This window comes from Phyllopteryx taeniolatus, chromosome 3 (genome assembly GCF_024500385.1).
Source record: "Phyllopteryx taeniolatus isolate TA_2022b chromosome 3, UOR_Ptae_1.2, whole genome shotgun sequence".
Lineage (NCBI taxonomy): Eukaryota > Metazoa > Chordata > Actinopteri > Syngnathiformes > Syngnathidae > Phyllopteryx > Phyllopteryx taeniolatus.
Window position 1 is genome coordinate 5,838,238 of NC_084504.1, and position 18,979 is coordinate 5,857,216.

The 18,979-nt window shown below is 40.7% G+C and overlaps 1 protein-coding gene across 3 annotated transcripts; it reads left to right on the top strand.

Moving 5' to 3' along the window:
- The first annotated feature begins 52 nt into the window (after positions 1-52).
- Positions 53-18,141, top strand: snrnp27 (small nuclear ribonucleoprotein 27 (U4/U6.U5)). Of its 3 annotated transcripts, XM_061766617.1 has the most exons (7): positions 53-237; positions 7,040-7,166; positions 9,478-9,554; positions 11,664-11,789; positions 12,432-12,511; positions 17,386-17,450; positions 17,800-18,141. In XM_061766617.1, the coding sequence occupies exons 1-7, from the start codon at positions 201-203 to the stop codon at positions 17,852-17,854; spliced, it is 567 nt and encodes a 188-aa protein (XP_061622601.1). In that variant the 5' UTR covers positions 53-200; the 3' UTR covers positions 17,855-18,141. The 3 variants fall into 3 exon arrangements, with proteins under 3 accessions (XP_061622601.1, XP_061622604.1, XP_061622603.1); XM_061766620.1 differs by lacking the exon at positions 9,478-9,554 and having other exon boundaries at positions 57-237; positions 11,686-11,789; XM_061766619.1 differs by lacking the exons at positions 53-237; positions 7,040-7,166 and adding an exon at positions 7,203-9,412.
- The last annotated feature ends 838 nt before the right edge of the window (positions 18,142-18,979 follow it).

Sequence of the window (18,979 nt, forward strand, 5' to 3'; positions counted from 1 at the left end):
CCGACTCGATTGGGGGCGCTGTAGAAAAATCAAAAGCCACAAACGGAATTGTCATCCTCGCAGCGGAAATTGCAGAACCTTCTCACTCCGTTATGGTGGCCATCGGTTGAAAGACTAAACAGAAATTTCTAGTACGTCTCCCTCCTGCTTTACCTTGTGCGCTTGTCCTTCAACTCTCACGAAATATTTGACTGCTTAAAATGGGAAGGAGCAGGAGTCGCTCTCCTCCGAGGCGTGGTAAGAAAGTTACGATTTTGTGTTTTGTTTGTATGGGTCGATGAAAGGCGGTTCTCGAAAACTTCCGGCTGTAACACAGTATGTTTACTGTCTACGTTGCTATATTATACTCTGTTTAATCAACCGTGTCCTCGAAATTCGCTTTCTAATACTAGCTTGAGTGAGATAGTTATAGTTTGGAAGTAATGTGAAGAAACAACGTAAAAAATACTTCTTCACTGTACTTTAGTAGACTTTTCAGGTCTCTGTACTTGAGTATTTATTTTACTGACGACGTTTTAATTTTAAAAGTTGTAAATTTCTGTACGTTCTACTAATGGTTTGTCAAAATGCTCTCATTGCTTTTTACAACCTCTGCAAACTATGACTTGGAAAAAAAGATGTAAGTAGTGAAAAGTAAAGTCTACCACGATAGGGATGTTGCTTGATGAAGAACTTAAGATCTTATAAGTAGGCATGGTAATAAAAATTTCAGAATACCTGTATATATTGGTAGTTGATATCGTTGGATAGAATAGTGATACACATATAAAATTAGTCCTAGTTTGTAAGAATCGGATCAGGATTAAGGAAATAGGCCACTATTTATGTTGCAAATCGGCCCAAATTGACGTATCCTGAAATTAATATAAATCATGAGAAATGTGTGACTGAAACCTTGAGTCTTGGGTAGAAAAATGCCCGGATGGTTCTTATTGAACGATCACACCTGCATTTGCAAATGCAACACGCCTGCCATTCACAAGTTCACAACCAATTTTGACGGATGCAAAAAAATCCTTGAGTATGCACCTTATTAGGTAAAAAATTGTTCATACAAGTACCTTAGTACATAAGCTGACATATGTATATGACGGAGTTTTACATTCAACAAAATTGTTTTTTTCTGAGAAAAAAATTCAAAGCAGTGCAGCCATCGTTCAGAAAATTGAAATCCAACAAAATTAAATGGAGTCTGATCTTGGGGTTTACCCAATGACGCCATGGATGATGATTACAGGAATTTTTCAGCGTCCCTAAAAATTGTGATTTTTGCCAGGGGTTATCCCTGCCAGTTGATGAAAGACATGATCCAACGCTTGGAACCTTTACGTGGTCGCCGAATTCACAGATGCTAATGTACTTATTATATAGCCTTTACACGATCAGGATTTTTGGGGCCGATCAGCGAGTTTAAAAAAAAAACGATAACCGATCATCGATCTGATCACAAGATGGAGCAACGTGTCTATTCAAATGACTTGTTCTTTTACTGTTTATACTTGTGTACTGTATACTGAGTATCTTCAAAAGTATCCTCTCGTCCAGTGATTCCCAAGCAGTGTGCCGTGGCACATTAGTGTGCCGTGGCACATTAGTGTGCCATGAGTGATCTTCAGGTGTGCTGTGGGAAATTATCAAATTTTACTTAACTGCTCAAAAAATTATTCATTTACAATAAATAATGTATCTTTGTTTCTCTATTTATGCCAGTGAGGCGTAGTGACAGACAGAACAAATAAATGCTCTTCTATTAGATGGCAGGAAGTACATACAGTAATTACTGTGGATCTACTTTTTGTGACATTTTTGTTTGTTGGTGTGCCGTGAGATTTTCCCATTGTAAAATATGTGCCTTTGCTCCATAAAGGTTGGAAATCACTGCTCTATTCAGGTCATGTATTCTAATCAGTTAGGTCAAACCAACATTACAACATGACAGAAATAATGGGTGCTAACTCACTGTAGTTTAATTACTTAATTGTAATTAAATTACTTCACACACGCCAAAAGTTGAGAGCATGATTTGACATAACGTTGGCAAGTTCACGTACCACCGTTAGTGCTAGCACTAGTTTGTTATGCTACATAACGTTTTGTTGCCTGCTTGCGAGCCGTATCGTATTAAAAGTACATGAACATACCTCAAGCAATCCTTAAATGAACGTAATCTTCCGAGCAACGGTGACCACCACCACACGTTATTCCCCAAATGCCATGTTCATACATGCAAATCAGTCACCTTTCGGCGAAATTCGCCGTTTTGAACTCAAAATAGGCCATTTCTTTGAATCGTACAGATCCGATGCTGTCATGGACTGTTTTGTACTCCTTCAGCACTGGCAGCTAGATCCATTCCACACATCCACCATCAACACACAGATGTAATTGTGAATATTACTCCGCGACGGACTAATATGCTGGCGCATCTGCCTGAGGGTCCGCCTGTGCGCTCGGGACCAGCTTTGCTAAATCACAGGAGTTGACGAGACCAAAAAAAAGACTTCCGCCGCTTCTGCTGTTAAGTAACGGTACTTTTACCCCATTACAATGATCTAAATGTTGGTCGCTACTTTTATTTATCAATTATGGCTTATTTATCAACTATTTCGTGAGCGAGACTACAATTTAGACTTCCGCATTGGCACTGTTTGCTCCAATCCAGTTTAAGCTTTAGTGATGTTTAAGTCTAGTTCACCAATCAAACGACACAAGAAAGTCACATGACCTCACACAACGCCTTCTATTGGGCTTCCCGGGCATGGGTATTAAAACTAGATAAGCCAGCCCGGCTGATCGTCGTGCCTACATAGCGGCCATGTTGGGAAGGTCGTCGGTACCATGAAGGCAACGGCGCGCAACTCGTCGTGTTTACGTTTAGACGAAAGAAAAACAACAGCTTTCATGTATTGTAGTATTTGTCTGGTACTGTCTGCCAAATGTGGATATTTCAGCTCACTTATAACTTGAGAAAATATCGTGCAGTAAATTGCAGATATTTTGTTGTAGTTTTGACTGTGCATACATACATACATACATAGCAACATCAGAATTTGCATTTTATTTTTTTAAATTGATCATGCTGTGGTTAAAAAAAATCAGAAGTTAATCACTATTTACTCAGTACTTTTTACTCTTACTCAAGTAATTTTTGAGAGTACTACTTTTTACTTTTACTTGAGTCACATATATTGTCAAGTAACAGTACTCTTGAGTACAATATTTGGCTACTCTACTCACCTCTGGAGCGGACAACCTCTATTGCTACTCCCACGTTTAAGCAACATTTTTGCTCATCAGATCTGCCAGTGTCGTATTTGTTGCACTGGTCTTTTGTATTTTCGCGTTGAGGTGCTGCGGATCGTGGCCCTGGTTGTGGTCCCAATGGAACAGCGAAGCACACGTAACATCGGCGACAAGAGCTGATCCGCTTGTACATCTTGTATTAATTAGGAAACGCGCCTACATTTATCTAATTAGTTTACGGATGTTAAAGTTAAATGTATTAAGCGACGGAGCGATATTAGGGATTATGTTACAACACAGAATGAACTAACTTCAAATTCAGAAATGGCCAATAAAACTGAAAACTATTGTACTTAATATTTTCCTGGAGGATGCATTTGGGATTAGCCTTTGAAGTTGGTAACAGTGAAAAATGAAAGAGTGATTTTAGTCAATTGTTTTCTAGAATGAGAGTGCTTAAAGAGGAGGATGCTATTCATGTGGCACATCTTGAAGCTGGCATCAGGTGCAGGTGGAGATGGGCCTGGCTCAAGTTGGAGGCCAAAACAAAAAGCAAAGAAATGAGGCAAATTTAATTTGAATCTTAAATATATATATCAACATGTAATTGACTGGTGTAAATAAATGTTTCTCTGCGTGAATTTTTTTCTTTTTTCTTTTGCCTTATTGTACTCTTCAGAGTCTTCCAGATTGCTTAATTTATGTTAGAATCAAAAACATTCTCTGCGGTAGCCTGGGGGTTCCCCCACAGACTCCCCTTGCAATGTTTTTTTTGTTTGTTTATTTTTGTCACCTTATACATGCCTTTGGTGTTTGCATGTCGGCATGTTGTATATGACGCAAGATTCACCTGGCTGCCGCAGCACAGTAAATTATATCAGTACTTACCCTAGGTTGAGAATTTACTTGTGGTGGTTGGTGAGCAGGGTGGTGCTGTGGTGTTTGATAGTTGCATATAAAATACAATAATAACAATACATCACCACTTTTCTTACTAAATATATTTCCAAAGGTGCTATTGACATGAAATTTTCACCAGATGTTGGGAACAACCCAAGTAATCAATACATACAAAGAAAGTAGAACAAATGAGATCAGAAATTAAGTTGTTTGTAATAATGTGAAATTAAACAGGGGAAAGTATTGAACACATGAAGAGAGCTGCAAAAAGGCATGGAAAGCCAATACAACACCTAAAATCTATCGATCGTGACTTCTACTTTCTTTGTTACTACGTGTATCTCATTGCGTGTATCACACTGCCCCTCAGAGGCCAAGACGTGCACAGCAGGAACAGCGATTGTCAATAAAACTATAACCCAGTTACATAAAAAATAGAGTTGGGCATCGTTTGAATTTGAGCGGTCCCGATTCCGGTTCCAAACGATTCGATTCTGAATTTTTTTAGGGGGCAGGGTCAAAGAAGTTTTGCAAGCATGGTTTAAATAAAGGGTGTCCAAATTATGAACACCCATTTTCTTAGCAGTCCGCAGCATAAACTAAAATGAATATTTGACTCAGGGTTCTTTATAACCAGTATCAATATCAAACCTATTTTGTCTTTTTCTTTTTAAATTGATGGAACCAAATGCTATAAAACGTTGATTCCTTTCCCTACCCACCGATGAGGCACGAGGTTAGTGTTTGTGATACTGCGAGACGTTTATCTGAATTTTGTCCCAATTCATTGTGACATGACGTTGTAGCTCAATATAAAGCTTTTTTTTTTTCTGTCATCGGCTCTTACGTTGGTTTGAAGAATAAAATAAACGCTAAAAACCATGAGTGCAAAAGTGCAACCAACCGTTTACCTTGTCAGCCGTCTCAATATTTTATTGTTTCACTCACCCAATTGACTGAGAGTTGACTTCACTGAAGCTCCGCGTGGTGTAGGCTGAGGCTCGGAGCGGGTGGGAGCGCATCAGAGGCTACACATCGTGAAAGCCTCCTTTGCACAATATAATCTTATTCAAAGTGTTGCACTGAGGCGACTGGTCATTAATTTTAACAAAGTTAAGACAGACTTTTGTTCGCCCTCATCACTGTTGGGAACAAGCATGTCTTCGTGCATGTTCTTCCTCGTTGGTTTTCGCCGCTTCTTCGTTGGCTTTCGCCACACTCTTCTTCGGGGTTGGCGGCCGAGGCATCAAAACTGAGAACCAACATTTTTTATATTTGAACAATTCCAGGAGAACTGGAACGTTAGTCCGGTTCCAATCGGTTCTCGATTCTCAATGCCCAAACCTAAGTGAAACTTGTATGTTGTATTAGTTCACCACGCACAAAGTGACATATTTCAAGTCTTTGTTTCAATGTAGATGATTATGGCAGAAAGACAAAAAAATAAACAAATCCAGTATTTCACAAAATTCGAACATTCCATGTGACCAACAGAAAAGAACAGAGAAATGTTGGCCTTCTGAAAAGTGTATTAAAGTAATATGCCCTCAGTACTATGTTGGGCCTCCTTTTGCAATAATTACAGCATCAAGTTGGCGTGGCATGGAGGTGATCAGGCTTTGGCACAATTCAGGTGTTGTTGTAGCCCAAGTTGCTTTGATATTGGCCTTCAGATCGTCCGCATTTCAGGATTTCTGTTCCGTCATCTTCCTCTTGACAATACCCCAAAATTTTTCAATGGGGTTCCAAGTCAGGTGAGTTTGTCTGTGGACTTTAAGTTGCTTGACTTTTCTGCTGCTCCAGTTTTCCTCCGGACTCTGTGACCTGGATTTTTTATTTTTATTTATTTATTTATTTATTTATTTATTTTTTTATACATGTCCTGGTCACTTGCATGCCCTTGCTGAATGTTGGATCTGTATGCCTTGTGTTGGAACAGGTTTGCTGTGCAACAGGGGAGTTTGAAATACTCCCTCTGCTTATTTTATTCTTTTTAAAATTATTCTGTTTATTGAAAATGCAGCCGGACAGAAAAAGGTTTTTGGGGACAGACCGATCGATAGAGTGGACAAGGGGACTAGTGGTGAGAACCACAGCAGAACAAGAGTGAGACAACACCATATCACATGTATGTTAGTCAACTAGTGTACGGAGTTGCTGAGCCGGCACATTGAGGATGGCACATTGATTTCCAAATGAAATGCAAAAATTTACTTTCATCTGAAAAGAGGACTTGGGACTACTAGGCACAGATGCTTCAGCCGTTCTTGGTTAAGGAGTGGCTTGACACATTGAATTCTGCAGCTCTAGCCCATGTCATGCAGACATCTGTATGTGGTGTTTCTTGATGCACTGACACCAGCCTCAGTCCACTCCTAATGAAGCTCCCCCAGATCTGTGAATCGCTGCTGTTTGACAATCCCCTCAAGGCTGTGGACATCCCTGTCACATGTCACATTTTCCCCTTCCTCTTAACACTCTGTTAATGTACTTTGATACAGTGCTCTGTGCTTCTTTTGCAATTTCTTTTTTAGACCGTTTCTCCTTATGGAGGATGTCAATGATGGTTTTCTGCACAACCGTCAAGTCAGCAGTCTACCACATGATTCTGAAGCCTACTAAGCCAGACTGAAATCATTTAAAGGCTGAGGAAAAGCTCTGCAGGTGTTTTGCGTTAATTAGCTGACAAGATTGGGACACGGGAGCTTACAATGTTCAACTTTGTCATGATATTCTAATTTTGTGAAATACTGGATTTGTTTTTTGTCTTTCTGCCATCACAATTGCGCATCATACATGAGAAATTTCAGTATGTTTTCTAAATACTACCTTGCAATGGTGTTATTTTGGCTTCCACTGTTGCAACCCTATGTGAACTCTTATCGTATGCCTGCAGAGAGGAGACGTTCCCGCTCAACTTCACGAGAACGTGACAGAAGGAGAAGGGAGAGGGATCGTTCACGAGATCGGGACAGAGAAAGGAGAAGAAGTCGTTCCCGATCTCCCCACAGGAGGCGATCAAGGTAGGGAACTCTGTTTTCATGTGATTGCATCCATCCATCCATTTTCTACCGCTTATCTGAGGTTGGATCGCGGGGACAGTAGCTTTAGCAGGGACGCCCAGACTTCGCTCTCCCCATCCACTTCATTCAGCTCTTCCAGGGGAATCCCGAAGTGTTCCCAGGCCAGCCGAAGGACGTAGTCTCTCCAGCGTGTCCTGGGTCGTCCCCAGGGTCTCCTCCTGGTGGGACGTGCCTGGAACACCTCACCAGGGAGGCGTCCGGGAGGCATCCAAATCAGATGCCCCAGCCACCTCATCTGGCTCCTTTCGATGTGGAGGAGCAGCGGCTCTACTCTGAGAGCCTCCCGGATGACCGAGCTTCTCACCCTATCTCTAAGGGAGGGCCCGGAGGAAACTCATTTCGGCCGCTTGTATCCGGGATCTTGTTCTTTCGGTCACAACCCACAGCTCGTGACAATTTACGTGAATCGTATAGATCCGATGAGTTATTTCCGTGGGGTGGTCGCCATCGCCATCGTCAATGACTGTTTCGTAGACTTAGCTAGATCTATTCCACAAAGCCACCATCCACACACAGATCTACAAGGAGGAATGGCAGAGGATCCCCAAATTTGAAAAACTTGTTGCATCAATCCCAAAAAGACTCATGGCTGTATTAGCTCAAAAGGGTGCTTCTACTAAATACTAGACTTTACATCGATTTTTAACGGCTGAACGTTATCGGCCGATATTTAGCATTTTATGCTGATCGGATTTAATGTTATAATTCGCAGATCCGATCAATGACGTCATTGATCGGCTCCACAAAAGGCATTAACTCCACGTCACCGCGTGCACAGTATATTTGAATCCAAAGTTTATTTTTAGCCTTGTTGCGTGTCTTTTGACGTAGTACTGTAAATATCTGACGACCAATGAAGTTATTTATATTCTAAAAAATAAAAAAAATTTCGGCGATGTGGGACGGACAACACGTAATACCCGGATCAGACTACAAGACAAATTTGCTCTTTCACGATTGCACTATGTCAGACTACTGCAATAAAATCTTGTATTCCGATACCACCGCAACCCGTTTTTTACGATCATTGGGCTTTATCTTGTCAACTCAAATGCGACCGGATACACTCGTTACCGTGGCGACGACAACAAGCGAGCCAGCTCGACTATATTATAAGGACAAAATGGGGGGAAACGTGTGTCGGTGGTCACCGGTGCTCAGGACAGGAGAGGACATTCATTTAAGGCTTGCTTGAGGTATGTTCCCGTACTTTTAATACGATACGGCTCACAAGCAGGCAATAAAATGTTATGTAGCCTAGCAAGCTAGCGGTAGCATGAACGGTTGGGCGTAAACATGGCGCCGTTCTGTCGAATCAGGCTCTAAAGTTTCGGTGTGGGTGAAGTCATTTAATTAACAATAAAGTAATTTAATGACAGTAAGTTAGCACACATTATTTCTGTCACATTGTAATGTTGGTTTGACCTGACTGATTAGAATACACGATCTGACTAGAGCAGTGATTTCCAACCTTATGGAGGCAAGGAACATATTTTACAATTGAAAAATCTCACGGCACACCAACAAACAAAAATGTCACAAAGTGGATACATTAATTACTGTATTTACTTCCTGCCATCTAAAAGAAGACCATTCATTTGTTCTGTCTGTCACTACGCCTCACTGGCATAAATAGTGGAACAAAGATACATTATTGATTGTAAATATAATTTTTGGAGCAATTAAGTACACAAGTATATACAGTAAATTAACAGGTCATTTAAGTAGACACATTCTATCACATTAAACTTGCTGATCGGCCCCAAAAATCCGGATCGTGTAAAGCCTACTAAATACTGAGCAAAGGGTCTGAATACTTATGGCTGTGTGGTATTTCAGTTTTTCTTTTTTAATAAATCTGCAAAAATGTCAACAATTCGGTTTTTTTTCTGTCAATATGGGGTGCTGTGTGTACATTGATGAGGAAAAAAATGAACTTAAATGATTTTAGCTAATGGCTGCAGTATAAAAAAGAGTGAAAATGTTAAGGGGGTCTGAATATATCTCACCTTGGTCTATGCTGAGTTGAGTTTGCAACACCTGAGTAGATCATCAGGCCTTAGCTGTTGTAATATGTGGCAGGGCACTGGTGAAAGACAACCTGTAATTCCATTTTATTTTTGTGTATTTGTAAGAGATGAGACCAGAGGGAAATTGACAATTGCAGAGGCAGCATGGGTTTTACTGTACGTTTTGCTCACAATGGTACTATGAACTTGTGAGCTATACAGTAATGATTCCATCTTTGCAGTGGACCTGAGAAAACAATCAAAGTGGCAACAACAGTTATTCAAGTAACGCAGAGTGAGGACGCCACAACGAGTTTAGGTAAAGACCAAACCAAAGAGAAAAATCTATTTCAGAAATATTTCTGGTCAGTTAACGAGTTTGCTGGCTTGCTTTTATAAAACGCATAACCACACCAACATTTTTATTTATTTTTATTTTTTTAAAACAAAAATGAAAAAAAAAATACATAAGTTTATTGGCAAACTTAATACATTTTGTAATTGTTTACCTATCATATACCTGAAAGCCAGATATTTGGGGATTTTCTTTTGCCATCTTGGATCACAATGTCCGTCAGTCTTTGGTGTGTCCCAGTACATCTTGAGATCTACTCGCTCTGTCATTGTTCACACAAGTACTTTGGGGAAAAGAAAGTTACAAATACACAATCAATTGGGTAAGAATAAATACAAATCTAGTATCTTTACAGCATTCCAGGAAAGTACTTGCATGGAGTATTGTATGTTGTTCAACAAAGTGAAACATAGTTGGCAGCAATGTGGGTTTTACACATGGCCCGAGTTAGCTTTGTTCACTTTTTCTTTGTCTCATCATAAAATTAATGTGCAAATTTGTCACGAAAATAAGAGCGGGGTTGATCGACATACCTTCGCACCAGCGTCTTCTCATACATGTTGTATGCTGCTGTTTTTGTGTGTTTTTTTTTTTTTTTATGCTGCCGCTAGCACTCGCTGCTATTCAAGTACAACTTTGATCTGCTACAGGGTTATTGTGGCGCTAAATGAGCCCACTGTTGTTTTTGTAAATCAAAAGTACCTCACCTCGTTCTTGTTGTAATTCAAAAGTACCTAATTTCAAACCCACACTTTTGTTTACGGAGCGGGACAAATCTGTGGTTCTCCATGTTGCTAATAGCGCTGATTACAAAGTCAGTCCCACATAGCACCAATGGCTATCAGCTTGTCACAATGCTAGCTGCTATATTGTTAGTGAGCAATGCTCTTTTGCTGAACTAGTGCGTGTATTTTCTGTCGCAGAGTTCTACACACGAACGCGGCTATATAACACTGCTATCGGTTGGAAGATATATTTTTGTGGAAAACACAATGAATTAAAAATAAAAGTACATGATAGACTGCGGCACGGTGAACGACTGGTTAGCACATCTGCCTCACAGTTCTGAGGACCTGGGTTAAAATTCCGGCCTCGACTGTGTGGAGTTTGCATGTTCTCCCCGTGCCTGCGTGGGTTTTCTCCGGATACTCCGGTTTCCTCCCACATCCTAAAAAAAACATGCATGGTAGGTTGTTTGAAGACTCTAAATTGCCCGTAGGTGTGAATGTGAGTGTGGATGGTTGTTTGTTTCGATGTGCCCTGGGATTGGCTGGCGACCAGTTCAGGGTGTACCCCGCCTCTTGCCCAAAGATAGCTAGGATAGGCTCCAGCACGCCGCCGGTGAGGATAAGCGGTACAGAAAATGGATGGATGGAGTACATGATAGACTTACCCGTCGAGCAGAAATGAAGCCACGTCGCACTTGGGTCCATCAAGTTTCTCAGGAGTTGTAGGTCCAATGTGTATCCTAGTTTTTTTTCTTTCTTTTGTCAGATTCCCTCTGTTTGGCCTTTTTGGTTTCTTTGCTCTCCTTCTGTTTCCTTGTATTGGAAGACCCAAGTGTTGGCAAACGAGGGATAGCCACCCAAAGACTCTGCTTCCACCACTGTTGCCAGAGCATAAATGCATGTACATAAAAAAATTATTGACACACTCCTGGGCCACGCCTCCAGTCTGTGCAGTGTAAAATTGGACAATTCTCCGAGACTTTTTAAATTAATAAGATCATAACATTTTTACTGTCAGGACATGCAGAAAGTTATAACATATATGATAAAAAGTTTTTTGTTTTTTTTCCAATTACCCACTTCACCTTTAAGATAGCCGACTTTCGTTAGATGAAATTATGATTTAGTTGAACATTTTGGTGTTAAATATACTGTTTAATTCTTTTTTTATTTATTTATTATTATTATTATTATTATTATTTTTTTTAATATGGTCCCTCTAATTCGTGGATTATCACCAATTGTGGGTGGGTATGGAACATATACTCCGGTAAATGGGGGTTTACTGTACTTCATTATTTGCAGCGATTTCTTCACTCAATAGTTGTGATAACCCGTCCTCTAGCTGTCTATGTTTCCCTCTGCAGGTCTCCTCGGCGCCATCGCTCCTCCTCGCTCTCTCCTGTGAGGCAAAAAGACAGACGTGAAGATGAACGTAAAGAGAAGTCATCAAAACCCATTCAAATATCAGGTAGAAAAGATACTGCACAAACTCCAAAGTTGAAGTTTGAGTTCCAAAACTAATTTTCCCATAGGAAATAACATGAAGTCAATTCATTTCTTCCCGGATTTAACTATCATAAAACCTTTATTAACTGTAGAGTGTTTTAAGTAACATTTTAACAGAGGCTAACCACTATGTAATTAAAAAAAATAAGTAAAACTACAACCCACTTTTAAGATGCTTGACGTGTAGGTGAGCAATGGACAGTAAAATGTGTTGCATGTTGGCAAGCTGAGTCATTATGATTTTACCTTCATGCTATTATCTGCCTGGGAGGATGAATTTATATATATCGAGTTGTTTGATATATTTTATGGCTCCAGACCCTTTCCTGTGTTGTAGTATGTTGGTTTACTTTTCCTCTTTGCCATCCTTCGGGCTCTTCGATGGTGGCATTACAAAAATAAAAAATCATAAAAAACACAAAGCAAAACACACTTGTGGAGTTTTTGTTTGACTTTTGAGGTTATTGGTGAACTCCACATTGTACAGCTTTTTGGGTGTGGTCGGCTTTGGAGGGTCCACTGTATTGACATTCTGTGTTCTCAAATTATCTGCACCACTGATGTAATTCCACACACTTGAGCACCTTTTTTTTTTTTTTTACAGCTGAGGATATGCAAGGCAAAACTGAAGAAGAAATTGAGATGATGAAACTAATGGGATTTGCAACATTTGACTCTACTAAGGTGAGTGTGTATGATGTGCAACCACCAGGATGGGCAGATTAAACTATGTTCAATCTTTTCTCATGGTACCATAATTTTTGTCCAGGCCTGTTTCGTGATTTTTTTTAATAGTTCTGTTGAACCACAATTCAAAAGCAATTTCTGATTTTCATTGGATGATTTTTCATTAAATTAGTATTTATTTTTACTTTTGTCAGATTTGTTATTTTGTTACCACTGGAATTTTCTTTCATTAACAGAGGTGTAGCAGAGGTTTATATATATTTCTAATATACAGGGATGCGTTAAGATACGAGTCACCCGATTTAGGAGTTTTTCGAGATAGTCATTTGGATGAATTTTTGCTTTGACTGGTGAGTGCATACTTGAGATAGGAGCTCTTCATGGTGGCAGTAAACTCAATTAAACTCAATTTACAAAAAGCAGCAGTTTGGCAACTAGTGAATATTTAATCTAAAAAGAGCCTTCAAGCTGTTTATTGCCACTCCCACTTGAAGTTTGTTAAATGCAGCATGAACAAAGAGAATTATGTGTATTTAAAACAAGCAAACGCTATATAGTTTGCTTGTTCTGCTAGATTAATGCTAACATGAATGGAAAATGCCGTTGACATGCTGACATTATCATAATCATGATTTTCTAACCCTTTACACAACAGATATTTGAACACAGATGAAGGAACAAAACATGTAGACAGATAATATAACAATACTCACACACATACAGTCCCCTCCAAAAGTATTGGAACGGCAAGGTCAATTCCTTCGTTTTTGTTGTATACTGAAGTTCATTTTGGTGAACAAGACCCCAAGATACTTGAACTCCTCCACTTTGGGCAGGATCTCATCCCCGACCTGGAGAGGGCACGCCCCCCTTTTCCGATTGAGGACCATGGTCTCAGATTTGGAGGTGCTGATTCTCATCCCAGCAGCTTCACACTGGGCTGCGAACCGCTCCAGTGAGAGTTGGCGATCACGGCTTGATGAAGCCAACAGAACCACATCATCTGCAAAAAGCAGAGATGCAATACTGAGGCCACCAAACCGGACCCCGTCTACACCTCTACTTCGCCTTGATATTCTGTCCATAAAAGTTATGAAGATCCAACCCCTCCTTGAGCCGTCACCTTATCGTGGTGGAGGGGTTTGTGTGTCCCAATGATCCTAGGAGCTAGGTTGTCTGGGGCTTTATGCCCCTGGCAGGGTCTCCCTCTCCGAGGTGAGGGACAAGACAAAGCACGGCTCAAAGACCCCTTATGATGACGACAAACAATGAACTCAGTTTTCCCTTGCCTGGACGCGGGTCACTGGGGACCCCCTCTGAAGCCAGGCCTGGAGGTGGGACTCAAAGGCGACCGCCTGGTGGCCGGGCCCAGCCGGAAAGGGTAACGTGTATCCCCCATCCCATGGGTTCACCACGTGTGGGAGGTGCCATAGGGTTCGGGTGCAGTGCGAGCTGGGCGGTGGCCGAAGGTGGGGGCCTTGGCGATCCGATCCCCGGGTACAGAAGCTGGCTACAGGGACGTGGAAGACTTCAAGAGAAGAAATACACAGGCCATACCACAAAATGCAAACCAATCATCAGCAAAAAGAATGGGTAGGCCACATTGGATTTTGCAAAGAAATACAGAGATGAGCCACAAACGTTTTGGAACAAAGTCTTCTGGACTGATGACACCAAGATTAACCTTTACCAAAGTGATGGAAAGGCCAAAATATGGAGAAAGGATCTGCTCATGATCCGAAACACACAAGCTCATCTGTGAAGCATGGTGGAGCTAAGGTCATGGCTTAGGGTTGCATGGCGGCTGTGGAACGGGCTCACTAGTCTTTGATGATATAACTCATGATGGTAGCAGCAGAATTAATTCTGACGTCTTTAAAACCATTTTGTCTGGTAATTTACAGAAAAATGCATCCAAACTAATCAGGAGAAACTTCATCATGCAACAAGACAATGACCCAAAACACACTTCCAACACAACAAAGGACTTCATCAGGGGGGAAAGGTGGAAGGTCTTAGACTGACCAAGTCAATCACCGAACCTTAACGCAATATAGCATGCATTTTATCTCCTGAAGGGACTGAAGGGGGAAGCCCCCAGACACAAACAAGAACTGAAAGAGACTGCAGTAAAGGTCTGGAAAAGCATTGCAAATGAAGACTGCAACAGTCTGGTGAAGTCAATGGGTCGCAGGCTTGATGCAGTTATTGCAAGTAAGGTTATGCCACCAAATATTAAATGTTACTCACTTTAATAATGTCTGGTCCAATACTTTTGCTCACTTGAAAAGTGGGTGGCCTCACAAAAGGTGCTCAGTCCTAACACATCTAGATGTAAATACCATGAAATAAAAGTGGGAATTCTGAACCTTTGTCCCATATCCATCTTTTGATCTGAAACCCAAATGTCTTGGGTATACAACAAAAACAAAGGAAATGACCTTGCCATTCCAATACCTTTGGAGGGGATAATGTGTGTGCGTGTGTGCGTGTGTGTGTACACAGTGTCATGAAAAAGTATTGGCCCCCTTCTTAAATGCTTATATTTTTGCATAGTTTCCCCACTTTTTAAGATCATCAAACAAATGCACAGTGAGTACGGTAAGTATTCAGACCCCCTTAAAATTTTCCCTCTTCGTTATATTGCATCCATTTGCTAAAATCATTTTAGTTCATTTTTCCCCCTCAATGTACAAACAGCACCTCATAGTGACAGAAAAAATGGAATTGTGGAAATTTTTGCACATTTATTAAAAAAGCCATAAGTATTCAGACCCTTTTCTCAGTATTGAGTAGGAGCACCCTTTTGAGCTAATACAGCCATGAGTCTTTGTGGGAATGATGCAACAAGTTTTTCACACCTGGATTTGGGGATCCTCTGGCATTCCTCCTTTCATCCTCTCCAGTTATGGAAGGTTAGATGATGAATGTTGGTGGACAGCCATTTTCACGTCTCTCCAGTGATGCTCAATTGGGTTTAAATTGGGGCTCTGGCTGGGCCATTCAAGAACAGTCACAGAGTTCTTCGGAAGCCACTCCTTCGTTATTTTAGCTGTGTGCTTAGGGTAATTGTCTTGTTGGAAGGTGAACCTTTGGCCAGTCTGAGGTCCTGAGTACTCTGGAGAAGGTTTTCGTCCAGGATATACCTGTACTTGGCAGCATTCATCTTTCCTTCGATTGCAACCAATCGTCCTGTCCCTTCAGCTGAAAAACAGCATTATGCTGTCACCACCATACGTCACTGTTAGGACTGTATTGGACAGGTGATGAGCAGTGCCTGGTTTTCTCCACACATACCGCTTAGAATTAAGGCCAAAAAGTTCTATCTTGGTCTCATCAGACCAGAGAATCTTATTTCTCACCTTCAGGTGTTTTTTTTAGCAAACTCCCTGCGGGCTTTCATGTGTATTGCACTGAGGAGAGGCTTCTGGAGGATTATGGAGGCCACTGTGCTCTTAGGAAGCTTAAGTGCAGCAGAATTTTGTTTTGTAACCTTGGCCAGATCTCTGCCTTGCCACAATTCTGTCTCTGAGCTCTTCAGGCAGTTCCTTTGACCTCATGATTCTCATTTGCTCTGATATGCACTGTGAGCTGTAAGGTCTTATATAGACAGGTGTGTGGCTTTCCTAATCAAGTCCAATAAGTATAATTAAACACAGCTGGACTCCATTGAAGGTGTAGAACCATCTCAAGGATGATTAGAAGAAATGGACAGCACCAGAGTTAAATGAGTGTCACAGCAAAGGGTCTGAATACTTAGGGCTGTGTGATATTTCAGTTTTTCTTTTTTATTAAAGCTGCAAAAATGTCAACAATTTTGTTTTTTCTGTCAATACGGGGTGCTGTGTGCACATTAATGAGAAAAAAATTAACTTAAATGATTTTAGCAAATGGCTGCAATATAACAGAGTGAAAAATTTAAGGGTGTCTGAATACTTTCCGTACCCACTGTATCTGTGGATGAGTTGGGGGAGCGGGAATTGATTTTAAATGTATATAATTGTATGTTAAGTGCTCTATAAACAAAGTTTGATTTGATCCTTCATCCTCTACAAAAAATGACAAATTGTACAGCGATTTATTGAGTAGTTGTACAGCAGAAGTCGCCTATTTGTTTTTCCACAAGCCTGGAACGGATATATATATATATATATATATATATATATATACATACATACATACACACACACACATTTGTCAGAATAGACTAATAGAATCTGTTGTGCCCCACTTGAATTAATTTCAGGTTAGTCTTTGAAGGTCCACATGTCGTGACTTGGAAGTTTTTTTTAAGCACTTGCGGCAAGTTGTCTGGGTCTTGTCAACTACTTGATTTCCATCTGTGTTCTCAACCAGGTAGCCAAAATCTTCCCATACTACTGACCTAATTGAGTTTGCAGGGTCCACAATTTCAGGATTATTTGTAGTACTAGCCATGTTTCTTTCTCTGCTCCTCACCTACCAGCACTGGCATTAGCGATAGCCACAGTTTTACTCACTCCGGTCAGATGACGTTTACAGGAAAAAATAGTCACATTACATGCAGTTGGAGGTGGCTTGCTCAAGGAATTCACCTCCAAGTTCAGCTTTTGTTATTTTATTTTTTTTAAAAGTTTTACTTAATATAATTAAAATACCATCATTATTATTTGTTTGGGAGCACTGTGTGCACATCTGTCTGTATCTGATTGAAGGCAGAAACTCTGAGATAAAAGGGGCGTGTCATGGTTCTGCCATTTTAAAGAGGACCGGTTCGTGTCTGAGGATTTGAGATTTTCAATTTCGATACTGTTGTTATGGCCCTGACGCACACTTTTTCCTCAGCATTTCTTTGGGAGAATGTTTGAAAGACGTGTTCTGTTTTCAATCAGGGTAAGAAAAGTGAAGGAGCTACCAATGCATATGCTGTCAATACCACCATGAAAAGAAAATACAGGTATGACAAGTGTATAAGATACAGTATACTCTATTGATCTCCAGAGGGGAAATTAAATGATAAAACAAATATTACTGTTTCAATGTGCCATGCTGACAAGTCTTATTACCTTGTCATGTGGCTGTCATGTTAGTCATCTGTTGTTGGTCAGATTTCTAGTTTAAAGTGTCAAGTTTTAAGTCCCCTCACAGCAAGCACTATTACTGCAATTGTCAATATAGCCAATCACCTCTGCAGGTGTTTCTATGCAGAGAATCTGGCTTCCCTATTGGTACCTGATGATGTCATCTGCAAGTGTTGCGAGGGTAACAGTGATGTAATGTTTTTTCTTTTTATATTTATTTTCCAGGCAATACATGAACAGAAAGGGTGGATTCAACAGACCACTGGACTTCATCGCATGAAACGCTTTTGCCGCTTTACTCCTGAAACATACATTTGTTGTAATTGACCCAAAAAAAATTTTGTGCTATTTCCTTTTATTTTGTAACCTTATTTTTGTGGGATGCAGGACTTTTCCATATACATTTTTGATTATTGGGAGACAGTATCATTTGTCTCTGTGCTTCTTTTCCACCACATTTTAGTTTTGACGCGTGGTCCATTGCGAACATGAGGTACATGAAATCTCATGCTGTTCAGTTACTTATGAGTGGAGTTATGTTAATCGAAATAAAAATCTTTTAAGTCAGTGCATTGTTAAGTTTGTTGTTACTTGCCTTTTTAAACATTTTGATGTAGTGGTATGTCCACCGGCGGCACGGTGGACGACTGGTTAGAGCGTCAGCCTCACAGTTCTGAGGACCCGGGTTCAATCCCCGGCCCCGCCTGTGTGGAGTTTGCATGTTCTCCCCGTGCCTGCGTGGGTTTTCTCCGGGTGCTCCGGTTTCCTCCCACATGAATTGGAGACTCTAAATTGCCCGTAGGCATGACTGTGAGTGCGAATGGTTGTTTGTTCCTATGTGCCCTGCGATTGGCTGGCAACCAGTTCAGGGTGTACCCCGCCTCTTGCCCGATGACAGCTGGGATAGGCTCCAGCACGCCCGTGACCCTAGTGAGGAGAAGCGGCTCAGAAAATGGATGGATGGATGGTATGTCCACCATCTAGATCGATATGACACTACAAATAGTGTGTAGGAAATGATCATTTGATTTGATAAATGCATACATAAAATGACTATTTTGTTAAGTCATATATTACCAAAACGTTCGACACTAAGTTGAGCTAATTTTGTTTGCAGTCATTGCCTAGTTTGAGAGCACTGTAGCATTACGGTTGAAATATGAATGCAGGGTAGGAAGATGTGTCAGTGTTGTTTTTGGTTAACGTGATTCTGAGAACCAAGAATTGCGCCTGCGCGGATGAAATTATGGGAGGAGCAAATTGAAAGAGCATGAAAATGTAACATCCCTGCCCACCACACAAAACAAACAATGCAAGAACCAATCATAATCCTACACTGTGATACAGCATGTTACGGAGGCGTCTTAAGTGGCAGAATGGGGCGGTATGACTTCAGGTCGTGGCC